Source organism: Citrus clementina, unplaced genomic scaffold (genome assembly GCF_000493195.1).
Source record: "Citrus clementina cultivar Clemenules unplaced genomic scaffold, Citrus_clementina_v1.0 scaffold_6, whole genome shotgun sequence".
Classification (NCBI taxonomy): domain Eukaryota; kingdom Viridiplantae; phylum Streptophyta; class Magnoliopsida; order Sapindales; family Rutaceae; genus Citrus; species Citrus x clementina.
Window position 1 is genome coordinate 23577813 of NW_006262139.1, and position 22354 is coordinate 23600166.

The 22354-nt window shown below is 35.1% G+C and overlaps 3 protein-coding genes across 3 annotated transcripts; 2 read left to right on the forward strand and 1 right to left on the reverse strand.

The window, feature by feature from the left end:
• Positions 1-1281: 1281 nt before the first annotated feature.
• Positions 1282-4965, forward strand: LOC18039110 (protein NSP-INTERACTING KINASE 1). The gene is made up of 11 exons (XM_006430813.2): positions 1282-1679; positions 1840-1972; positions 2103-2174; positions 2261-2404; positions 2488-2559; positions 2654-2713; positions 2795-2892; positions 3018-3164; positions 3257-3598; positions 3786-4165; positions 4273-4965. Exons 1-11 carry the CDS (start codon positions 1580-1582, stop codon positions 4591-4593), a joined length of 1869 nt encoding a protein of 622 aa, XP_006430876.1. The 5' UTR covers positions 1282-1579; the 3' UTR covers positions 4594-4965.
• Positions 4966-8428: 3463 nt separating this feature from the next.
• On the reverse strand, positions 8429-11368 carry LOC18039111 (F-box/FBD/LRR-repeat protein At1g13570). Its single transcript, XM_006430817.2, has 4 exons — positions 11214-11368; positions 9179-10039; positions 8932-9090; positions 8429-8854 (listed from the first exon to the last, which is right to left on the reverse strand). The coding sequence occupies exons 2-4, from the start codon at positions 10013-10015 to the stop codon at positions 8582-8584; spliced, it is 1269 nt and encodes a 422-aa protein (XP_006430880.1). The 5' UTR covers positions 10016-10039; positions 11214-11368; the 3' UTR covers positions 8429-8581.
• Positions 11369-15671: 4303 nt separating this feature from the next.
• On the forward strand, positions 15672-17660 carry LOC18039148 (zinc finger protein CONSTANS-LIKE 2). The gene is made up of 2 exons (XM_006430819.2): positions 15672-16569; positions 17082-17660. Exons 1-2 carry the CDS (start codon positions 15832-15834, stop codon positions 17439-17441), a joined length of 1098 nt encoding a protein of 365 aa, XP_006430882.1. The 5' UTR covers positions 15672-15831; the 3' UTR covers positions 17442-17660.
• Positions 17661-22354: the final 4694 nt, after the last annotated feature.

Sequence of the window (22354 nt, forward strand, 5' to 3'; positions counted from 1 at the left end):
GGAATGGCTGTCTGCTGCTTAAAGCCACAAGCAGAAACAGAAAAGAAAGTGTGTGCAAGTGTAACCGTTAGCTGATAGTGGCTTTGTGGAATCTATGAAAAAAGCAGACCCATTTACAGCACAAAAGTGCTTTAAATTATTTACCATTTCACAATATTAAAGTGAAGAAAGCAAAAAGCAAAGATACTCATGGTCATGGGGGCTCAAAAAATTGGTGGGTGGGTGAACAAATCCATTTTCATCAATCTCGAGCTCTCTCCCATTTTTGCCCCTTTTTTCCCTTTTTCTCGAGATTCTCACATTCCCCATTAATTATCCCACAAAAAAAAGGTACGAAAAATAATACACTCTAGGAATTTTTCTGTATGGCCAAATTCAGGGGAATGTTGGATTCTCTCTTCTCATATCCAACTCCATTGTTACAAAGCAAATGCATGCCTTCCCATACACACAGACTTTCTCTGCCCCTTTTGTGCTTTATGCTCTCATAATTCAAAAAAATGAAATACTTAAAATGAGAAAAGAAATAGTAAAATATTAACAATACTTATCTCTGGGCCATAGGATGACTCATCTCCTCTGGGATCCTCCCACTAAGCATTTTGCTTCCCCTTAAGTACTTGTTTTGCAAAATTTGTATAATCATTTCTAAATACCCATATTAATATATATATATATATATATATATATATATATATATATATATATATATATATAATAGTTTTCTAATCAGGGATCCCTGACTTTAATAAAGTTAGTGATTAGCTAAAAGACAAAATAAACACATACTCCAATGCACTGTATTTTATCATGTAATATAATAAAATCTAATTTTTTTTGTCCTTTAACTAATCTCTGACTTTATTAAAGTCAGGGATATATTGCAAAACATTTAAGACCAAATTTGCCTCCACATGTTAAGAAGAAAAAACTTTTAATTTGCACTTGAGGGGATTTGAATCCTTTATGAAAACAAATTTTTAACAACAAAAACAATGAAAACGTCAAGCATGCAGGGTCTTTTGTATAATTTTTACAACCATGCTTCTTAAAAGAGTAACGGGTATTCATCTACTTGTAGATTTGTTAACGTTATTCTACTGTCAACTTTTTCAACAGTAACTTGAGTGAAAATTAGAGTAGCATGCAACAAATTGTAAAAGAAATGCATGCATGATTGAGCCTAAGAGCAGGAAGGGAATTTCCAATTATATCCTTGTATTTTGAATATTGCTGGTCCAAAGCATTCGGCAGTATTTTTTCTTTTGAAGATATGGGCATTATATATTCTTTTCTTTTACAAACTCCTGACCCAGAGACAGGCATGCTAAGTTCCCCTTTACATTACCAATAAAAACTGTGTGTTTTTTCTTGGGTTCTGACACAAGATTTAGTAGATGGATTTCTGCCATGGAAAGCAGCAACTGAGTTTTGATCTATGCATTTCTTTGAGCCAAAGAAACTCAGTTCAAAGCTTGTTTTGTCACCTATAGTTAGTGGCTAGACAGCCTAAGTAAATCACCAGCAGGCTTTTGCAGCTGGGATTTTCTAGTTTTTATCAAATTCAAAATCAAAGGAAATGGCCATAAGGGAAGTTTTTGCTATTTGTTTTGTGGCTTTCTTGTGCTTTTGGACTACTGCAAATGGATTGTTATCTGCTAAAGGTGTTAATTATGAAGGTAAATTAAGATAGAAGCTTTAGTTCTGTCTTCTTTACTTATGTTGAATCTGTTATTAGTTTTGCAATAAGTTAATGTTATTATTATTATTTTGGCATCAAATGAGTATGAAATGAAGTTCTTTTTTTTTTTTTTTGTCATCTGGGTATTTTTGTTTCAGTGCAAGCTTTAATGGGTGTAAAGCACTCACTACATGATCCTCATGGTGTTCTTGAAAACTGGGATGAGGATGCTGTTGATCCGTGTAGCTGGACTATGGTTACTTGTTCTCCCGAGAGCTTGGTCATTGGCCTGTAAGTTCTCATAGCAATTAATTCCACACATTTTAGAAATATCGAATATCTGTCAGTAATATGAATATTTGAACAGCCTATATTAATTGATTGAAGGAGATTGCGAGCAATTGAAATTTTCTTTTTGCAGAGGAATTCCTAGCCAGAATTTGTCTGGTACTCTTTCTCCGAGCATTGGCAACTTGACAAATCTTCAGATTGTGTAAGTATCAAAGAAATTTGGATAGTTTTTCAGATATCTAAATGGAAATGCTTCACTTTCTTATTGCTATGCTTTGGATCTTTCAGGCTCTTACAGAATAACAACATAACTGGACCAATTCCTGCTGAGATTGGCAGACTCACAAAGCTTCAAACACTTGATCTTTCGAATAATTTCTTTACTGGGGAAATTCCTTCCTCTCTAGGCCACTTAAGAAGTCTCCAATACATGTAAGTTTAATTCTGTATATAATTCTTATAAGTTTCAATATTTTTGGTCTCTATTTGACATGAATTTTTTGTACTTCATATAGGAGGTTTAATAATAACAGTCTCTCTGGTGCATTTCCGACATCGCTGGCTAGCATGACTCAGCTTATCTTTCTGTAAGTGTATCCACCATTATTTATCAATGAACGTTCTTTATTTAAATTTGGTTCACGACAATAATATAACATTCTTTGATCATTTGAACTTCAGTGACTTGTCCTACAATAATTTGAGTGGCCCTGTACCCAGATTTTCTGCCAAAACATTTAAGTAAGCATCCAATACTTAACTATCATTCAGATCATAGAATTTGTAAGGTAAAATAGATGATAAATTTATGTGTTGTTGCAGCATTGTTGGCAACCCTCTGATCTGTGCAACGGGTTCTGAACCAGATTGCTATGGGACACAACTAATGCCAATGTCCATGAACTTGAATAGCTCACAAAGTATGGAAATTAGAATTCTCACTTTGCTTAATGTTCACTTCAGTTCGCCATTTTCAATAACCTTTTCAATTCCAAGTACTTGGGTCAATCTTTTAGTCTGACCCCAATTCCTCTTGCTCCGTCAGCTGCTTCACCAGGCAGAACTAGAAGTCACAAATTATCCCTTGTATTTGGCTTGAGTGTGGGATGTGTCTCCCTCATCATTCTTGTATTTGGACTATTTCTATGGTGGAGGCAAAGACGCAATCAACAGATGTTCTTCGATGTTAAGGGTTTGTGATCCTAACATAAAACTTGACTCCTACTACATATGAAATGGTTGCATGATCCCTTGAATTCATTCCTTATTCACTTGAAATCTCAGAGCGGCACCACGAGGAAGTTTCACTCGGAAACTTGAGGAGATTCCAATTTAGAGAACTGCAGGTTGCAACACATAACTTCAGCAGCAAGAACATCTTAGGAAAAGGTGGGTTTGGTATCGTCTACAAAGGGATTCTCCAAGATGGAACTGTTGTAGCAGTCAAGAGGCTTAAAGATGGCAATGCCATTGGAGGAGAGATACAATTCCAAACTGAAGTTGAGATGATCAGCTTGGCAGTGCATCGTAATCTCCTTAGACTTTATGGATTTTGTATGACACCCACAGAAAGGCTTCTTGTTTATCCATACATGTCCAATGGCAGTGTTGCTTCCCGTCTCAAAGGTAAAACAACTCTGACAAGTGAAAGTAACTGTAAATGTAATTCTAAAAAGAATTACTTCATTTGCGTACTGGAATCCTCAAGAACTTGTAACAATGTTTTGCAATTTGTTGTTATTACAAGTAGATGGACCATATTCCGAATTTCAATTCCAGGCAGCTGACCTCACGCGTCATTTATGTTTGACAGGGAAACCAATTTTGGATTGGAGCACTCGGAAGAGAATTGCATTAGGAGCAGCAAGGGGATTATTATACCTACATGAGCAATGTGACCCTAAAATAATTCATAGGGATGTTAAAGCGGCAAATATATTACTTGATGACTGTTGTGAAGCAGTTGTAGGAGATTTTGGTTTGGCTAAGCTTTTGGATCACCAAGATTCTCACGTCACCACAGCTGTAAGGGGCACCGTGGGGCATATAGCCCCTGAGTATCTGTCCACAGGCCAGTCCTCTGAGAAAACAGACGTTTTCGGATTTGGCATCCTCTTACTGGAATTAATCACAGGCCAAAGAGCACTAGAATATGGCAAGGCAGCTAACCAGAAAGGAGCCATGCTTGATTGGGTGAGCCAAAATTCTCTATTTTCTTCTCTTTCCTACATCCTTGACAAACATTCAGCAGTTATGTTGTACCTATTCATCTAGTGACATCGGATTAATTATCATTGCAGGTTAAGAAAATTCATCACGAGAAAAAGCTTGAAATGCTTGTAGATAAGGACCTGAAAAACAACTACGACAGAATTGAGCTTGAGGAGATGGTTCAAGTGGCTCTGTTGTGCACTCAATACCTACCAGCCCACAGGCCTAAAATGTCAGAGGTTGTTCGAATGCTGGAAGGCGATGGCCTTGCAGAACGATGGGAAGCTTCTCAAAGAGCAGAAGCAACCAAAAGCAAACCCCATGAATTCTCTTCATCAGATCGATACTCTGATCTCACGGACGATTCATCTTTACTAGTCCAAGCAATGGAACTCTCTGGACCTAGGTAAAATCCTTAAAGATACAAAGTTATTTTCCCCCAATCGCAAGAGTTAGAATGAGGAAAGAATAGAGTATAGTTGAAGCCACCCTGCAAGAATTCCTGTATTGCTTCATAATGTATGTTGTATAATAGCGGTACATCAGGGTCCAAACAGCTTTATGTATTTTCTTTTTTCCTCTCAACTGTACAGTTTCTTTAGTCTGAGAAAGTAATATCTTTAGAATGAATATTTCATATGTATTTGGTATTCCTTTCGAGTGAAAATTCTACAAGGAGTTGTCCCTTCAAATTTTTGACCTTGTAGAGTTTGGTCATGATTGTAACCTTTTAATTCTCAAGCGAGGTGGAAAATAATTCAGAATGGACTCATGTTCTCGTTTACTTTATATAATTCTTAAAACATTCTGCTCATGAGTCAAATTTTACATCCTGCTCCTGAGTCCAATTTTCACAAACCTCCGACGAACACTCGGAAATCTCTTACATGAAGTCAGGACATTACAAGAAAATATCTTCTGCTAATTCATACCCAAAATATATATATATATATTTTATGCATTACACTGAATTTGTGCCTTTTACATTCGGAGGGCAACAAATACTAGTCTTCTTCTAGCCGTGCCAAAAATCAACAAGTGATGATACAACTAGCTGCTTAATATAAATACGAGGGTTTATTGGAGTAAGAATATCCTACTCTTGCTTCCGCTGATGCCTATTCAACTGACTGCAATTCTCTTCAATAAAAATCTTCTTTTTATTACCCTACTAGATTATTAATTTCGGTGTGGTCGACAAATATCCTTTAAGAATTTAACAATCCAAAATAAATTAAGAGTATGTTTGGAAGTGATGTGAGACAGTTGAGCTGTCAAAACTCAGCTACCAAGGTGTTTGATAACACTTTACAGCTGGACTTAATAGCTCAGCAGTTTAAAAGCAAAAGCAAAAGCTTTTACTCTATAGCTATGGATTTTACTCCCTCACTCCCAAAGGCACCCTAAACTTTAAGGATAAGTTATCAAAATTTGTTGTTGAGTAATGTTATATTTACTATCCACATGTCACTGATAAAATATCATCATTTGGATATTATCTATAAAATCTTGAGAAGTGAAGAACTGCTTGGCCTTGGCGACTTTAATTTGCGTTTATTCTTTTCGAACGAGTAATTGATTACTTTAACTTATAAGTTTATGATTATGTGTACAAACATAGAATAATACATAGAGTCTTTAAATTCCCTATATTTTGTGTTAGTTATTTTAGTTTTACTACAATTTCAACTTATTTACTTATATATGAATTTGAATAGGACTTTTGTCTCAAAGATATTTTGATATTTTCAATAATATTTTTTTTTCAATTCTATTTATCAACAAGAATTACGACAATCATGCTCTTGATCAAGTGATCAACTTATTCAATGGGACAAATTATATGATCATATTTTATTATAGTAATTCGATACCGGAGCTCCTTACTACATACGTGGTACCTTTAAAAAATGTTCGTACATTAAAACAAAGAGATCGGGGATAGCCTTTCCATAAAGCCCAATGTTACATGAAAAATTAGGACTGGTTGAAATTCAATACAACGGATTAAAAAGAAGAAGTGAGACTAATATCACAATATGAAACCTACTATTATTTGTTTATTTAATCAAACTACAAGGGTCACATTGTTGACTAACAGTGTATCAAAGCCTGTGTCTCATATACGTATCTGTATCTGTCTTCTCCATCGCCAAAAATCTGCTCCAAAGTGAGTTCCTTTATACCATTCCCTGAAAGAAACTGTATCCAAGAATCAAAATGATGGGACAATGGTTTGTTGCGAATGGAAAGCTTGAAAGTGTTGATTGGGCCACGATGAGATAACAGAACGTGAGAGATGACATGCGCAAGAAAAATCAACACTGTCCGCACCCACACAACTATCATCAAATACTAGCTTTGCGGGGTTAGTCCGTTGTATCTCTCCATTGACCGGACAAGATGCTTGTCCTCACTGCATCCTCGATCGGTAGGCGCTCAAGGATACCATCTAAAATGGCCCATGGAAGATCGCTGATTCTAAAATTTATTGAAAAATAATTGGTTTACAGATTAGAATGTTAGAAAATCCAAAACAAAAACTTCATTGCCAGAATTGGTTATATTGGCTGCAAGTAAGCAAGTTTTTTAAAAGCATTCATTGAAAGCGATTAAAAAAAGCCACAAGGAAAGTCATCTTACTCATCTCCTTTGACTGATCCAGTTTAAGACCTACTAGAAGAAGCTCAAAAGAGATGTAACTTAGATAAAAGAGTTTTGAATAACAATAAAAAGTTGCAAAATACATAAAGAGATCCAAAATACATGATTTAAATGTTGTCTAAAATAGCCCACGGCATCTTGCTGGTTTTGTCGATTGCTGAATAGTCATCATCATCTTCTCCGGTTCTTGTGTTCGTGGTTTCTGAAACAGTAATGCTACTACAGAATTTTGAAAACTGAATCTTGGAAATATTCGAGCACCAGTTTCTTAATAACAGTGCATTTCTGGATAATACCTGCAAGTTCTTCAGTATTGTTAGTGTAATTCTTGGGGTGAAGGCTGACAAGATTTCTAAAGCCTTGAAAAGTACCAGGAGGTGCCAATCATGTATCAGTCAATTTCAAATTGGCCTGTTGTTGGCAGGAAAATAAAGAAGCGGGTGTTACATAATATTCTTTTTTTTTTTTTGGGATAAGGTCTAAAGCCAAGCTCAAGAGTGATACAATTCCTTGAAAGAAACTGAGGCCACTGATCAAATTCAGAGAAATCTGGTTGGTGAGAAATGGAGAAACTGAAAGTATGCATGTGGCAACGATGAGATAACAAAAACATAGTAGACTGAGTTAACAAGAGGTTTGGCATCACGTACGTTTATCACATCCAACACAACTATCATCGATCGAAGAGCAGTTTTGAAAGGTGAACCCATTTGTTTCTCCATTCTCTTGACAAAAAACTTGTCTTCACTTCATCCTTGACGGGCAGGCGTCCAAGAATGTTGTCTAAAATAGCCCATGCTGATGAGTGATCATCATCTTCTCCTTTTCTTGTGTTCATGGTTTCTGAGTGACTGTGAGTGCTAATCTATTAGTTTCAGTATGATATCGTTAGCAGCCGTACTGGTGCAGAAATATTTGACACAAACTGTAAAAAGAATAAACTGATCCTAATTTTTTTACTTACGGCAGTGAGAATAAAGTAAACTAAACAATTTGCAATAAATCAGAGGGCAAATTTATTTTAATTCTTGTGTAAGCTTTTGAAATCCACGGCAAAGAAATTCGGGAGGAACAAAGTGAATAGGTATTATAGAATTTTAAAACATACTTATTTAAGTCATGCAAAACTTATACTTATTTTGCAACAATAATAATAAGTGTCACAAACGATTTTATATACAAGTTGACGTAGTATAAAGAGATTGACTGAAAAATAATGATTATTATTATTTTTTAATTAATGGACCTATCATAACTTTACACAGTCAATTTCTTCAGTACACATTAGTTTATACACGTTTATTTGTAGAAATATGATTCGCAAAACGTAACCCAAAAAAGGAGGGTAATAAATAATTGGGTCCTTGATTTCTTATAAAATCATTACTAAGAACATTACTTATTCCTTTTCTCATTTGGGTCCCTATTGAGTATTTCTTGTAAAATCATTACTAAGAATTTTTCTGTTTAGTTTTAGTTGCGGCTACAGGTAAAACGGTTAGAAATGATGAAACAAGGAACTTTTTTCCATTCCCCTTTTTTGCGTTATGGAAAAAAAAAAGAAGAAGAAGAAGAAGGAAGTCATCAAACAAAAGAGAGATTTATTCATGCTGTATACTAAACAAGCACAGCCAAAACCGATTTAAACTTTTAAAAAAAATCATAATTCACATGATTGTACAGATTGTATAGTCAAAATCACTAAAACTGTTGATGGCCGGGAACTCTAGAGGCCTACAGTGCTAAACTTATAATCTTCACATGTTCTGAAGCCCGGTCAACTTCCAGCAGCAAGGATTCAGGAATCCTATCACCCAGATAATTTACAATTATAATTGACTCGAGCTGAGGGGAAAGTGTCAGTACAACTTTGATAAATTCCAATTCTGTTCTTGTACCAATGATGCCTCTAATCCTCACGACCTTAAGCTTATGGAACATGAAGCCACATAGGCACAGTCCTGTAAAACAATCCATAGCAGGTCTAGAACCGTTTGATTGAACAACCTATAAAAGTTCAACATGATATTCAGTTACTTCAGCTAAACTTATTACAATGCACCAATCTTGAGGTAAAAGCTTACCGTAATGACGAGTTCCTCTAAATTGGGGCAGCTTTTAACTATAGAAAGGGAAACCATGACTTCTTTAAAATTGCTGAGTGTTACTTCCTTTAGGTCAAGAAACAAGAGCCGATTGAGCACAATAGGAAGTCTTTCCTGTACTTGGTCACCGGCTAGCCACTGAAAATAAATGCACAAACAATATAACATACATAAGACAGCTAATCAGGTAAGTCAAAATATTGGATGATTAAACAAATAAAGTTACCTGAAGAAAGTGGCAGGACAATGTGAGCCTCTTAATATCATACAGACATCCAAACACTCTGTCAAAATTGCAAGAGTTGCTTTGCTCATTGTTGCGGGTTATGATCCCTCCATACATAGGGATCATACGAATATCAACACTATCTAAATTCACACTATTTTCAAGATTGATATCTTCAAACTCCGAATCTATCTTCAGGTACTTCAGGCTAGAATTGTGAATTCTCACAGAGGCCAAATGGTCAATGTTCAAAAGCGTTAACCTCTCAAGAATAGGACAGTTCCGAATTAAACTTTCAAGTATGTCACTGATTATAGAAACCTGAGTGAGCTGAAGGCTTTTGAGGCAATGAAATCCTTTGAATGTAGAAGGAAGCTTGAACACGCAGCCATAAAGCTCCAGACAGGTTAGCTGCGGACAAGAGAAAATGCCACAAGGCAGCTTGAAACGTTTCACAAAACCAAAGTCCTGAAGAATTAACTCCTTAATACCTTTGTCCATCAGATACTGAATCCACTCTTCTAAATCAGAGAAATTTGGACTGCAATAAGCAGCCAGCTTGAACTTCTCGATTGGGCCACTATGATATGACTGCACCATGTGAATGATTTTCATAATCTCTCCCCACCTTTCTTCCATCGACAGAGAACTAGAGAAGCATTTATCATCAAAAACTAACTGTGAAAGGCCAGTCCACTTATATCTCCACTTACTTGACAAGATGCTAGTCCTAGCAGCTTCTCTTAGCGGCAAGTTGACAAGGATGGTATCTAGCACATCCCAGGGCAGATTGCTAATCCTATCCAACTTTGCAGCTTGCTTTTCCATTTCAGTCATTTGATTTCTCCACTAGTTCTTTAGCTGACATAAATTTACAAGATGATCTTCGTCACCAAATTGATACTTGGGTGGCAAGAGGAAAATTTATAATATAATAGAAAAAGAATTATTATTACAATACAAAGTGAAACGAGATGATACTTTAAGCAAGAAAACTAACTGCTCTGAACTACCCAAAGAAAGAAAAATAGGTACAAGGCAAACACACCAGACAAGCAAGTGTGGAGGGGAAAGCAGGAGAGGAGAGATGCTTTGGCAAAAAAATAAGTTCAGAGAAACAGAAAATTCTTGCAAAAAAATAAGTTCAGAAAATTCAACGCTTTTTCTACGTGTGGTGTTTTTATCTTAAATCAATATGTAACATAACATGTTGACATTCACATATCTTGAAAGACTAATCACTCATTGCAGAAGGTTCCATTACGTGTTCACAGTAGGGGACAAACAAGTACATCAAGACGATCTTATGAGAATGACAGCCAAAACATATAGCTCAAAGTTTATCCAATCAGTGTCTTCCCCTGCTAAGATCACACCAAACTAATGGGCCCAGTAGTAATTATCCAAAACATCTTCCACTAGATCAATAGTAAGACCATAATCTTCAGAAACTCTAGAATATATTCACATCTGATCGATACTCATATTGAACATACAATCCACAATTCACAGACCAAACCTCAGACCCCTTTCCCCAAAAATTAGAGTAGATTCTCAATCTAGACACTCCACCAGAGAGAGCTATCATAAGAAAATTTCTTTAAAATATCTACAGAAGAAACTGATTTAAACACTAAAATCATGTTTTCTGCACTAATCCTGCTTGACCCTGTACTCTCGTTAAAATTCACACTAAAGAACATGCCATAAAAATATGATCAGGTACACATAAAATTTTGATTCATCCCCAGAATCAAACACAATTCCTTCTTTCTAATTCCAATCAAACTGTAATAACAACATCCGCGACATGCAAAATTTCTCTGGGGCTTTTGCAAGAACCCAGATAGCTTTGTATTTCATTTAGAGAAAGGCAAAATATCCATTTCAATTCACAAGTTTTCACAACAACCCAACAACATAGTTCTGAATAAAAACGGGAAAAAAAAATAAAAAAACGAAACGCGAAATTCAGATAACCTCTCAAGAACAAGCCTTAAGTTCCAAAATTGAAACAATCAACACAGTTACATACATATGCATGCTATATACATGTATAATTATTCAATTATGAGAAGACAATAGAGTGAATTTTGCAGTGGCATCGGCAGAGTCAATGATGGGCGGCTGCTGACAGCTTCAGCTGTTTTCACTTTACAAAAGTAAAGCGTTTTTCTTATTCTCTATCAGTTGTAATATACCTGATTACCACAATTACTACTTCTTTAAATATATATTTTTTCCTACTTTTAATGTACTTTACATAAAAAGCACTTGCAATTTATATCAAAATCCTAAGTAAAGGCCTTACATTATGTGTTAAAATTTTTAATACTATTAATAAACTTCTAGTTTCTGGATGTCATTGATTGAGAATAAAATGTATCAGATTTTGGGATCACGATTTTACTAAATTTTTCTTTTTAATTCATTATGTTGTTAATTACAGCACAGCTGCTATGCTAAAAAGTTATTACAGATTTAGTATTCGAATGGACAAACTAAAAACGACATCGTTTTTAAGTTCTATTTTCGGACACCAAATCAGGCATAATAGCTTTTTTCCTATCAATTTATGAAAAAAATTATGAAATTCAAGTAAAATAACAAAATATTCTATTTTAAGGTTCGTTTGGGATTGAGATTAAATGCACTAAAGTATTTAGTAAATACTAGCTATTGTAGCTTAAAAGGTATGCTGATATAATTTTTCACTTATATGATAAAAATTTATTATATGTTTAATAATTTTATCAAAATAATTATTTAAAAATTATATTTGTTATATATCTTAACTTTTATTTTATAATTATAATTTTTTTTATATAGCAACTATAATTTAAAAGGTGCAGCACTTCAATATCAAATATGACCTTAGTATGGTTGTTGTTTTGTCTGGATAAACTTTAGTAAGTATGTTAATTTACACACACACATATATATATATATGTAAATTATTGGTTTGGAGGTTTCCTATTTTCTTTATAACATTTTGGGGTAAATATTTATGTGATAATTTATTTCATATCATGTTTGAAAATACTTTTTATCATAAGATATCTGTATCATTTTAAAATTATATTGTGATATAATGTAAATGAATTTTTATATTGTAATACTATTGTATCATGATGGAATAATAAAACTTATAATTATATTTTTTTTGTTAATTTTTTTTTAAATATCTGGTTTATTTTTATAAAGAGTTGTTGTCACGAATAACTTGTGGTTTTTCATGTAAGTTTGAACTTTGAAGACACTGTTGAGGCCCGAGTTTGTCTGCAAACTCCCAATTGAGGGCCCAGAAGACATTTTTCTGGGCTAGGTCATCGGTCCAGCTGATTTATTTTCAGAGTCATGAAAGGTCCATTGGGCTGCAGAAACAAAATAATGCTTTGATTTGAGAGACTTCAGGAGACAATGAAATCCTATTTCTTTCTCTCTCTTTCTTTATATTGTATGGTATAATTCTATTGAAATTGTGGCAAAAAAAATTTGGCACGAACTTTGATTAGCACAGTAGAATATTATGCTGTAGTGCTATTTTGTTTACATTTGAAATCTGTCGATATCAACTTTGATCGACGCAGCAAAACATTTGCATTACAATTAAAATTTTGATGTAATATTTGAAAAGCAGGAACTAAATTTCGCAGGGACTAACCCTTGATGAGTAAAATATTTGACATTCAAACCAGATATAAGCAGCCTACCAAAACTTATCTAGATGCAATCATTCAGGTCCCTAAATCTTAAATCTCAAGAACGGGACTAGGATGTGTCGACCTCAGCTGGTACTAATTAGTCATTTTCTTAAACATTTATTGTTCTATCATCACCAGCCTCCTGTAATTAATATGTTATAAAGTGATCAGCAAATAAGCTGAGACTGTTAGCTAGCAAGGCAAGGTCACACTCGGAGCAAGCGATAGTGTCACGACGTTCATGCTTATAAGATCAGATCTCTCAAGTGTTTACTTCGATGTGTTCGTTTTCTTCACGGCATTATTAATTTGCTCTCATCATTTTCAGCCACACATATTGGCAAGCGATCCGTGGAATTTGATTGATATAACATAAAGATAATTACTGATGACGAGTCAACACTGAACAGCATCATCAGCTAGCTGAAGCTGACAATGGATAATTTTGCAGCGCAAGTCCTGACAATAATACTCCTATTACTTCAATTCAATACTTATCCCATATTTTATTTTATTATATTTTTTTTTGTCTCCAAGAGTCATTGAAAATTACACACACATATAACTCTCATCAAAACTGCTGCATGAGTTTCGGCATGGCATTCGGGTCCCTCTCTTTGTCAGTGAAAAACTAAGCACTGGGTAGACAAAGATGTATCACGAACCAGAAAGTTAATTCAGAATCGGTTATAGGGTATCTGAGACCTAATAATCAAAGATTCTAATAATTGTTCTCATCTATTAATTTTTTATTTTTAAATAGAAATTAAAAAGAATAATAATAATAATAATCTAACATTCTAACATTATATAATTAAGTTTATTTAAGAATCTTAAAAGGTAAAGAATTTCATTTTTTTCTTGGAAATATCAATAATGAATGAATTAATGATTAGACAATGTTATTAATCATATCTTTTTAAATTTTTTATAAAAAAAATAATAATACTTAATCAGGATAATTATTAATTAGAGAGATGTCCGATAGACTTTTTTATAATATTTAATTTTAAAAATATTATTAATTAAAAAATTATTAAAAAATAGTGAAAAAAATAAGGTTTTAGGCGACCGGTTTATTAATTTATACTTAAAGTCACCCCGTTCAAATTTTATTTTCGGCTTAAAATTCCATTAAAAATAAGGGGAAATAAATTCAAGAGAGATTTGTTGGTTGGGACCCAAATTTTTAATCAAATGTACAGTACAACCAAGAGTCTATGATTAAAGCAGATTCAGACATGGCAGCTAGTGGGAAGGATGGTGCAATTTAGACATAAAAGTACTTGGTGGCTGGGGAAAGAGATGATGCGGCTTATCAACAATGTTAATAGCAAGCGATAACATTGCTTTTAATTAGGGCCAGAAGCCAGTTTTTAAGGGACATCAGATCGGTACCACCACTAGTGTCGCCAATTTGTGGCTCAGCTGCATCCTAATCTGGTTGCTGCGTACGTGGGAGTATCTCATTGGCTTGGAAAGTTTTATTTCGGACTCGTCCGAGTCTGCTTCTTTCATTCTTGAAGAAGCAATTATTTGATTCCACCTAAGCACTTCTGTCACCGTGTCATATGATCCAAGTCGGCATCTGGGTCGCCGTTGGACTCGGGCAACTTGCATTCTTGCAAATGTTACAGTATTGTGAAAATGCTTCCTTTTTTAAGGAGCTTTTATTTTTTGCAGCCAAATAAATCTTCAATGAAGTATTGTAAAAAGAAATAAAGACATTCAATGTATATGTATATATATATATTTTTTTTTGGTCCTTTTAACATCCCAACGCAACTAGAAAATAAGAAATCATAAACTCTAATTTATTGAAATATATATATATATATATGACGGTTCACACAAAATGTAGACAGTATAAAATGTAAATACTCAAATTATCCAATATTCATTAAAGTTAAAAAAAAAAAAAGACCTAAATTCTGAACCAACCGAAGAATGAAAAATGCTTGTAAAAGTGGTTATAATGTACATTATGCTTATGCTGTAACAAGGGCTATCGTCAAAGTTCTGTTTAATTAATTTCAGCGCAGCGGCATTAAAGAGACGATGTAGATTCGCACTGTTTATGCATGCTCCTACAGTTGCTAATCATAAGGTGGTAGAAAATTATTGGATTTCAACCGAGTTAAGCTTTAAAATATGCTTTTGTTGGTCAATTTTTTTAATGTTTCACACGGCTAATGTGATTTGTTGGTGGTTAATATGGTTGCATGATAGCGCCAGTTAGTTAAGATACTGCATTTGTTACTTATTGATACACATTAGTGATGATCGTATTAAAAAAAATAATAATAATAATGCTGGCTGCTTAATTTCATGAACAAAAGGAGGCAAACAAGTGCATGACAATAATAAGTCAAAAAAAAAAAGGGAAAAAAAAAAGAAAGAAAGAAAGAAAACTGTATGTTGTAAAACAACGTGTGTGATGGCAGCTTACATTATCTGCTCCAAAAGCCCGAAGCCTGATGAAAGCTCCACGTGTCCCCCCACTTGTCAGCACGTGTACACTTGGATCTCATCGACCCACCTGGACTAGCGGAGCACTTCATTCGAGCGAGTACAACACAATTAACCCACTCGCTCGATTACGCACGCCGCTACCTCATACAGTTTGACGATTCCAAAAGGCCAAAGTGGAAAAAACCTGTAGGCCCCACTTACTCAAACCTGGTCCCACCGTGAACCTTCGCCAACCACAAGATAACGCAGCGCCTTTAGTCCGCCACTAACTTCAAGCCACGTGCCACTCCCTAGATTCTCTCCCTCCGCTCTTCACTTACACCCCCTCCTCTTCTTCTCCCCTTCACGCTCAGCTCGCAAATCACAATTCACAAACAAGCTGAAACAAAACGTCGGCATTTCGAGTGTGAGAGAAAATTTAAAGAATTAAAAAAAAAAAAGAGAGAGAGAGAAACAAGAAAACCAACTAATTAAACGATGATGAAAGAGGAGAGCAACGACGGCAGTGGAGGAGGAAACAGCTGGGCACGTGTGTGTGACACTTGCAGGGCAGCTGCATGCACGGTCTACTGCAAAGCTGATATGGCGTATCTTTGCTCTGCATGCGACTCCAGAGTCCATGTAGCCAATCGTGTCGCCTTTAGACACGAGCGCGTGTTCGTGTGCGAGTCCTGCGAGCAAGCCCCGGCTGCTTTCTTATGCAAGGCGGACGCGGCGTCGCTTTGTGCTGCATGTGACGCTGAGATTCACTCAGCAAACCCTCTCGCAAGGCGCCACCAGCGGGTCCCTATTCTTCCGATATCTGGCTCGGTGTACGGGGGAAGGACCGGCGCGACGCCGGAGGGACATCATGAGGATGACCAGGACGAGGAAGAAGCGGCTTCGTGGTTGCTGTTGAGTAATCCTGGGAAGAATTGCGGTAATGGTAATAATGGGAATAATAATGGGTTTCTGTTTGGTGGGGAAGTTGATGAGTACTTGGACCTTGTGGATTATACTGGTGGGAATCAGTACCTTGATCAGTACAGTACTGGTAACAATAATCAGCAACAGCACGGTGTTGCTCAAAAGGGTTATGTGGGTGACAGTGTTGTGCCTGTTCAGTGTGAATTAGCTAACAAAGATCATCATCGTCATCAGCAAAATTTTCAACTGGGATTGGACTATGATTCATCTAAAGCAGGATATAGCTACAACGGTTCAATTAGTCACAGTGTAAGTTTTCTAATTTTGGTGCTTCTGATTCTGTGCAAATCCAGTCTAATTTTCATCTATTACTTTAATCAAATGCTTGACTAAAGCTAGTTTGCACTGCTTGTTTGCTATGCTATCTGATTACTTTGTCTACCCAATTAAGTAATAAAGCCTTTACTTCTTTGTACAACCTAAAGTCCAGGAGGTATCTTATGATACTTTTGTGCACTTTAGTAGTACCCTTTTTCCTCTTTCTTTTACTTTTTATAATTTAAAGGGTGGAATCTGCTGGCTTAAATGCTTATTCTTTTGTTTTTCTTTCCCTTTTGTTCCAAGTCTTGATTTCGGAGGTCAAAGTGCTGATCTCATTAGTTCATATTTTATTAAAAGAATTGCAGCCTAAACTATAGCTAATCTTGTATTAAGATATTTTACATTTTACTTAGAAACGGGGAAAAAACAGAGTTAGGTGCATATATTTCTCTCTGCTTCAAAGAGTTAATCAACAGTGCTTTTCTGTGTTTATGAACCAGGTCTCGGTTTCATCTACCGATCTCGGAGTGGTACCGGAATCAACCATGAGTGACATATCGATTTCACACTCGAGGCCACCGAAAGGGACCATTGACCTCTTCTCAGGACCTCCAATTCAAATGCCACCCCAGCTTACTCCCATGGACAGGGAGGCCAGAGTCTTGAGATACAGGGAAAAAAAGAAGACAAGAAAATTCGAGAAGACAATCCGGTATGCCTCAAGGAAGGCCTATGCGGAAACTAGACCACGTATCAAGGGCAGGTTCGCTAAGAGAACCGATGCTGAAGTTGAAGTTGATCAAATGTTCTCCGCAACATTGATGACTGATCCTGGATATGGCATTGTTCCTTCATTCTAAATCCATCGATGAGTCGAAGAATAGCTCTCAAGATTAGAGGTCTACTGTTTATTACTAAAGTACTACTACTTGTATTGTAGCTGTCTTAATATAATTATCTGAATCAATGAGATATTTCTTTTGCCGTATAGTAATTTTCTTGTCTATTCATGCAACCATGACACTGCTATGTTGTAAATGTATGTATATTCATAATTTTTGGAATTAATTTCATCACGATTATTGCTTTCCCGAGTCACACTTGTGTATGCAATAAGAACTGAATGGTCCTTGTTGTGATTTTTGAGGAAAAATGTTGATTCAATGTATGCCTTCCTGGAGAGGAAAAGTAACTAAATTTTGAGCCACATGGTGTAAAATGACAAAGATGATCCAATGTGAACAATGTGGCATAGATAAAAAGCTCAGTATAGCTATGGGGGTATCCAAGCTTGAAGGAGACTTCTGGTGTTTGAATGATTCCTTGCTACTTACTTTTCAACTTGCTCTTTTCTTCACAAGTACCTAGCTACACATCATATAAGAAAGGCAGGCCAAGTGGCTAAGGGATGATGTCCATGTATGCAAAAAAGAAAAAGGGCAAACAGTTGGCATAGTTTTGACGCTTTTGTCAATGTTTTGCTATGCCATCAATTTATTATTACCACAAAAAAGGAAGCATCATATTCGAAAAGTGAACAGAGTAATTCCTCTATCATACCACAAGAAGATAGAAACCTAAAAAGCTTCAACTGCTGCAATGGAATACATTAAATTCAAGCGAGCCTTCTACATGCTATGCTTTGATCTAATCTTGTAGTTATTGCAATCTGGATCAGACAAGTCAAGTTTAGCAGTCATTACTTGACTAGTACAGTGCCAAAAGTGAATTGTAAATGACCATATTTTAAAATAACATGGTGTCTCGGGGAGATGGCAACTTTGCCTTAATGAGTGAAATCATTATCATCATGTATTATGCAACAGCAAACTCTTACTTTTCAAAACTCAATTTGCAGTCCTTATACCAGAATAATATCAGTGATGCAATATATTATCTGTATTTGTAATTCTTTTGCTTTTGCTTAATCTTGAGACCCCGATAGTTTAAGCACTCTGTGCACAACTTTTTCCTCAGCATCTAATGTTAACAACCTCCTGCCAACTTATACCTGAGTACTGTTTTTGTTTTCATTTGATGCCAGCTGTGGATTAAAAGTTACGGCACCTTAATCCCAAACATATGAATTTTGTTTGAATGGAATCAAGGGAGGTATGCTCAAGCTATAGTATTAAGATGTGTTCAAGCTAATGAATCTATAAAACAAGATAGTACTATGCAGTACCTGAAAATTTACAGAGAGCCACAAATATCATAGCCATAAAAACTGCAGCTGAAGACTCTGAAAAAGCAAAATTGCGCTTTTTTGCTTGCTGTCATGTATGAAAAGGCGAAAAGGTAAAGCTAAAGTGCAGAGTGAACTTAAGGAAGAGGGCTTCCGTGAAGGATATTGCTAATGGCTCTAGTTTATGATTCCTAATGCATTCTATGAATGTCATTGCTGAACTTTTTCACTTTAGTCGAGGTCCTCACTGATCCTTTTGCACTTTATGTATCCATATCTGCATTGCCATTTGTTGGGCATCAAATCTTCTTGTCCACTAAGCAAGCCTTGAGGCTAAGATTCGTATTTATAATTTGTTACATATGATATACCGAACTAACTTGCACCACTGACAGCAGACGATAACATATAACAATAGATGTTGATGATGATGATTTAACCATCAAAAAGGGAAAAAGACTGCTTAATTATCGGTATATTTTTATCGAACACCTTTGGATTTTTGGTGGAAGTCGAGGGCCGTGCAGAACAAGTGAAAGCCAAGCACTCACCTATCCAAGTGAAAGCCAAGCACTCACCTATCTTTATTAAAAGGATGCTGCGCTTTTTCCACTTTAGGGGTATGCAGCAATAAAAACAAAGTTGAGCCACATGCAGGATCTTGATAATTTCTTGTTAGCATTAACTGCCATGTGAAGGATTTGGACTTGAGCACTAAACTATTGATCTTCCAAGCTATTCAATTAAGTAGTGTGTCAATTATTGTAAAGTCAGCCAGCTTTTTGTCAATTTCTCCACTCATCAGTGAGCACTGGCCTTAGATTCTCTGCTTTCTTGTCACCGATATTATTCCAGCTTAGTGTTATGCAGACAATGAAATGTAAAAGAATGCTTCTCTATAATTTGTGTATCCTTAGAAACAGAAAAGATATCCACATATTTAGTAAACGGCAACTCCCTCGGATAACACATTAGTAATAGGTTTTGTAACTATTGTGCTTCTGCTTAAACTTGACCGCACAACAGCTAAAGTGTTACGTAAACAAGCGTAGCGTGGACTGATGCCGAATTACTATGAACCATAAAGAAGTTCACATTTTACAAAATGCAAGCGTGGACAGGTCTTCTAAAATAGTCCATGCTATGATCTTTTATTCCTTTTTCTTTCATACCCATTTATGAGATTTTACAGATCACAAAAGAGGGTAACACTAGAGTGGTGTTAAGTGAAGAGTGAAGTCACAGTGCAGCATACTGACATTTCAAGAAAGCACGAAAGCACTTTGCACTTTTATGGAAGCAACTGGACATACAAGAACTAAGTGCATCCACAGAAAGTGCTTGCCGTCACTGCATGTTGATAGTTCTAAATTCCAAAGCCTAAAGCCAGGTGTTCGCATCACATGTTTCCTCAGAATATTTTTTGATCAACTCACTTAAATCTGGTCAAGTTAATCTTTTTGCCAAATAGGTCCAAAAGGATCCTTATTAATTCGGGCTCTCACAATATCAGTTTCTGCTCTCTCATACGTTGAGAATCAGTCTTTTCCTTCACACATTTCCATAAAGATTCTCTTTTAGAGTAACCTTTATCCAATGGTTCTTTAAACAAGCACCTCTAGTCCCCTTGATCGACCAGGAGCACTCGTTGCTGAAATAGGAAGCTTTGTTAATTTTTTTCCAGAGTGGTAAAAACGATTGCCTGTTACTGAATTTTTGTTAAAATGTAATTGAAAGGAACATGGCCAGTTAAAAAATTCTGCAATATGTTAGTTGCAAGCAGATGTGATTCCTGGTTTTGCCTTCTTGATTTAAAATGTTGTCATTTACAGACTGAGCATTATAGCAGTGAATGTTCAATTGAGGTATGGTTTATCCATTTATATCAAACAGGCCTACCTAATCTATTGAAATGATCGTGTCAGCCTTGAAGTTGCTCTTTCATTGTGAAATGATGGCTCAAAATTCAACAATTATGCTCCAATCATAGATCATTGGCGAGTAACATATTGAAATAACATTACAAAGAACTTCAGCACATTATAACTATCCTTCGAAGAGAACCATTTAACTGTAGCAAGAGAGTTAAAGAAAAAAAATTGAGTGTATTATTATTTTCTCTGTAAATGTGGGAGAAAAAAAAAAAAAAAAATACATGTAGATTTCATCTTCCTCCCTTCAACATAAAGTAAGGATATAATTCCTTCATAGACAAATAATAATTCACAGTTAATAAAAATTAATAATTAAAAAGAAATCTCAGACCTATTTCATGTAGATGAACTAGTTATGTCCTTCTAAAGGAAAATATAGAAACTCAGGGATCCAAATGTTATTTCTCCGTGACCGACAAAGAGTGTTTTTTCAAAATAACTTTCGATGGACCATGAACTAGTTCTGAATGAGTGAAGGTTCTAACATCCCTTTTAAATTATTAAAAAACCCCCTTTTTTTAATTTCTCTTTCTTTTGTGAAATCATAAAAGTGGATACTAAATTACAATAGAATATAAGTATTTGTAAATATACTTTTTCATAATAAAATTATTGTTATTTGAAATTAATTTTTCGTTGTTTTTAAATTATTTTAATTTTTATCAAAAAATTAATTATATCATATTTAGGATTAAAAATTAGTGAGGGACCATGATTTTAGTTTAATTGAATTCACAACTGCCCTGCCCTCCTATAAATATTCTAGTAACGATTGAATTAGGATTACGAAAGAGTGGGATGTAGTAAGCATTTCTCCTCTTGAATCCTTTTTATAAATGAGCGGGCTCGGACTAGCCCCAATTCAAGATGGACCAGACCTTGAAATAATGGGGCTGTTGATCGATTGTCTTGACTCGTGGATTCGAGGTCCAAACGTAAAATTTCATTGGCACAGTTTTGTTTAGAGTGGAGCTATTGGCACCCCTACATTATTCTTATAAAACCCCACTTTAAATAAAATTACAATTAACGAAAATTAAAAATTAAATACATATAGATTTTTTTCCCAGCAAATTACTTAATTCATGATCAATCATTTAAAAAAAAAAAATTTCTATATGTTACTTCCTATGTAACTAAAATTAATTGTATAAATTTAGAATAATCTATTGTTGTTTTTTGACTTCTTATTGATTAAATATTTTTGTACTTAAAATTGCTTGAAAAATTATAATTTGAAATATGTGTTATTTCAGCCAATGATTAACACTAAAAAACTTATCACCCATATAACTTTTTTATTTGTGTGTAGAGTAGTAATAAAATTGAAAATAATTAAAAAAATAGCACAATAATACTTTGGGTTTTAACAATAAAACAAATCAAATAAAATTTGAGAACTTAAAAAAGTTTATTTAAAAAAAGGGGCATTTTCAAAAATAAAATGAATATAACTAAAAAGGGGGTTTTATGAGGAGATCGGAGGGGTGCCAATAATCCAACTCTTTTGTTTATCGTTGTTGTGATTTACAACCCGTCCAATTCAGGACGTAAACCCACCTCTAGGCTCAGGCTTCACTCCGATCACACCTTTTGGGGGGGGGGGGGGGGTTTATTTTGTGATGACAAAAAATTTGAGTTTGGCCTGCATCAG

Coding starts and splice junctions, on each gene's coding strand:
- LOC18039110 (XM_006430813.2), top strand. CDS start 1,580: ATGGCCATAAGGGAAGTTTTTGCTATTTGTTTTGTGGCTTTCTTGTGC. Junction 2,560..2,653: donor ATGACTCAGCTTATCTTTCT/GTAAGTGTATCC, acceptor TTTGAACTTCAG/TGACTTGTCCTACAATAATT. Junction 4,166..4,272: donor AAGGAGCCATGCTTGATTGG/GTGAGCCAAAAT, acceptor TTATCATTGCAG/GTTAAGAAAATTCATCACGA.
- LOC18039111 (XM_006430817.2), bottom strand. CDS start 10,015: ATGACTGAAATGGAAAAGCAAGCTGCAAAGTTGGATAGGATTAGCAAT. Junction 9,091..9,178: donor TGTCCTGCCACTTTCTTCAG/GTAACTTTATTT, acceptor ATTTATTTTCAG/TGGCTAGCCGGTGACCAAGT. Junction 8,855..8,931: donor TAGAGGAACTCGTCATTACG/GTAAGCTTTTAC, acceptor GAACTTTTATAG/GTTGTTCAATCAAACGGTTC.
- LOC18039148 (XM_006430819.2), top strand. CDS start 15,832: ATGATGAAAGAGGAGAGCAACGACGGCAGTGGAGGAGGAAACAGCTGG. Junction 16,570..17,081: donor ACGGTTCAATTAGTCACAGT/GTAAGTTTTCTA, acceptor TTTATGAACCAG/GTCTCGGTTTCATCTACCGA.